This window comes from Malurus melanocephalus, unplaced genomic scaffold, assembly GCF_030028575.1.
Source record: "Malurus melanocephalus ecotype Western Australia unplaced genomic scaffold, MMel_1.1 scaffold_1935, whole genome shotgun sequence".
Lineage (NCBI taxonomy): Eukaryota > Metazoa > Chordata > Aves > Passeriformes > Maluridae > Malurus > Malurus melanocephalus.
The window spans coordinates 1,980-3,234 of NW_026625167.1; the positions used below are offsets into that span (position 1 = coordinate 1,980).

The window sequence follows — 1,255 nt, forward strand, 5'->3', positions numbered from 1 at the left end:
ATGGGGACAGTGACCTGCAGCTGGACAGGATCAGTGTGTACTACAACGAGGCCACCGGTGAGTGACATGGGGACACTGGGGACACTGAGGGGACAMTGGGGACAGTGGGGACACTGAGGGGACATTGGGGACACTGAGCACCTACCATGGGGACAGTGACCTGCAGCTGGACAGGATCAGCGTGTACTACAACGAGGCCACCGGTGAGTGACATGGGGACAATGGGGACACTGGGGACACTGGGGACAGTGGGGACATTGGGGACATTGGGGACATTGGGGACACTGGGGACACTGGGGACACTGGGGACACTGAGGGGACAATGAGCACCTACCATGGGGACAGTGACCTGCAGCTGGACAGGATCAGTGTGTACTACAACGAGGCCACCGGTGAGTGACACAGGGACACTGGGGACACTGGGGACACTGGGGACATTGGGGACATTGGGGACATTGGGGACACTGGGGACAATGAGCACCTACCATGGGGACAGTGACCTGCAGCTGGACAGGATCAGCGTCTACTACAACGAGGCCACCGGTGAGTGACATGGGGACACTGGGGACACTGGGGACATTGAGGACAGTGAGGGGACATTGGGGATATTGGGGACAGTGGGGACACTGCGGACAGTGAGGGGACACTGGGGACAATGGGGACACTGGGGACATTGAGGACAGTGGGGACACTGGGGACATTGGGGACATTGGGGACACTGGGGACACTGGGGACACTGGGGACATTGGGGACAATGGGGACAATGGGGACACTGGGGACAGTGAGGGGACACTGGGGACATTGGGGACACTGGGGACATTGGGGACAGTGAGGGGACACTGAGGGGACAATGGGGACACTGAGGGGACATTTGGTGGCACTTGGGAACATTGGTGACAGCTGCCACCCCCCCAGAGGCTCCTCCGTGTTTGTCACCGTTCGTTGTCACCGTGGTGGCTTTTGGTGGCACTTGGGGACTTTGGGGCGATTTTTGGTGGTTTTGGGGTAATTTTTAGCGGTTTTTGAGACAATTTGGGGTGATTCTGGTATTTTCTGGTAATTTTTCGAGGTTTTTGGAGTGATTTGGGGTGTTTTGGGTGATTTTTTAGAGTTTTTGAGGTGATTTGGGGCATTTTGGGGTGACTTTGGTTTTGGGGTCATTTGTGGTGGTTTTTGAGGCAATTGGGGGTGATTTTGGTGGGTTTGGGATTTTGGGGTTATTTTTAGAGGATTTTGAGATGATTTGGGGCATTTT

General features: G+C 55.6%; 1 protein-coding gene across 1 annotated transcript in view; it reads left to right on the plus strand.

The window, feature by feature from the left end:
* The first annotated feature begins 453 nt into the window (after positions 1-453).
* LOC130587465 (tubulin beta chain-like) overlaps positions 454-1,255 on the plus strand; it is a 6,719-nt gene continuing 5,917 nt past the window's right edge. The window contains exon 1 of the mRNA XM_057388439.1: positions 454-543. Within this exon, the coding sequence (XP_057244422.1) occupies positions 474-543 (70 nt within the window). The 5' untranslated portion in view covers positions 454-473. The remainder of the gene's footprint in view (positions 544-1,255) is intronic.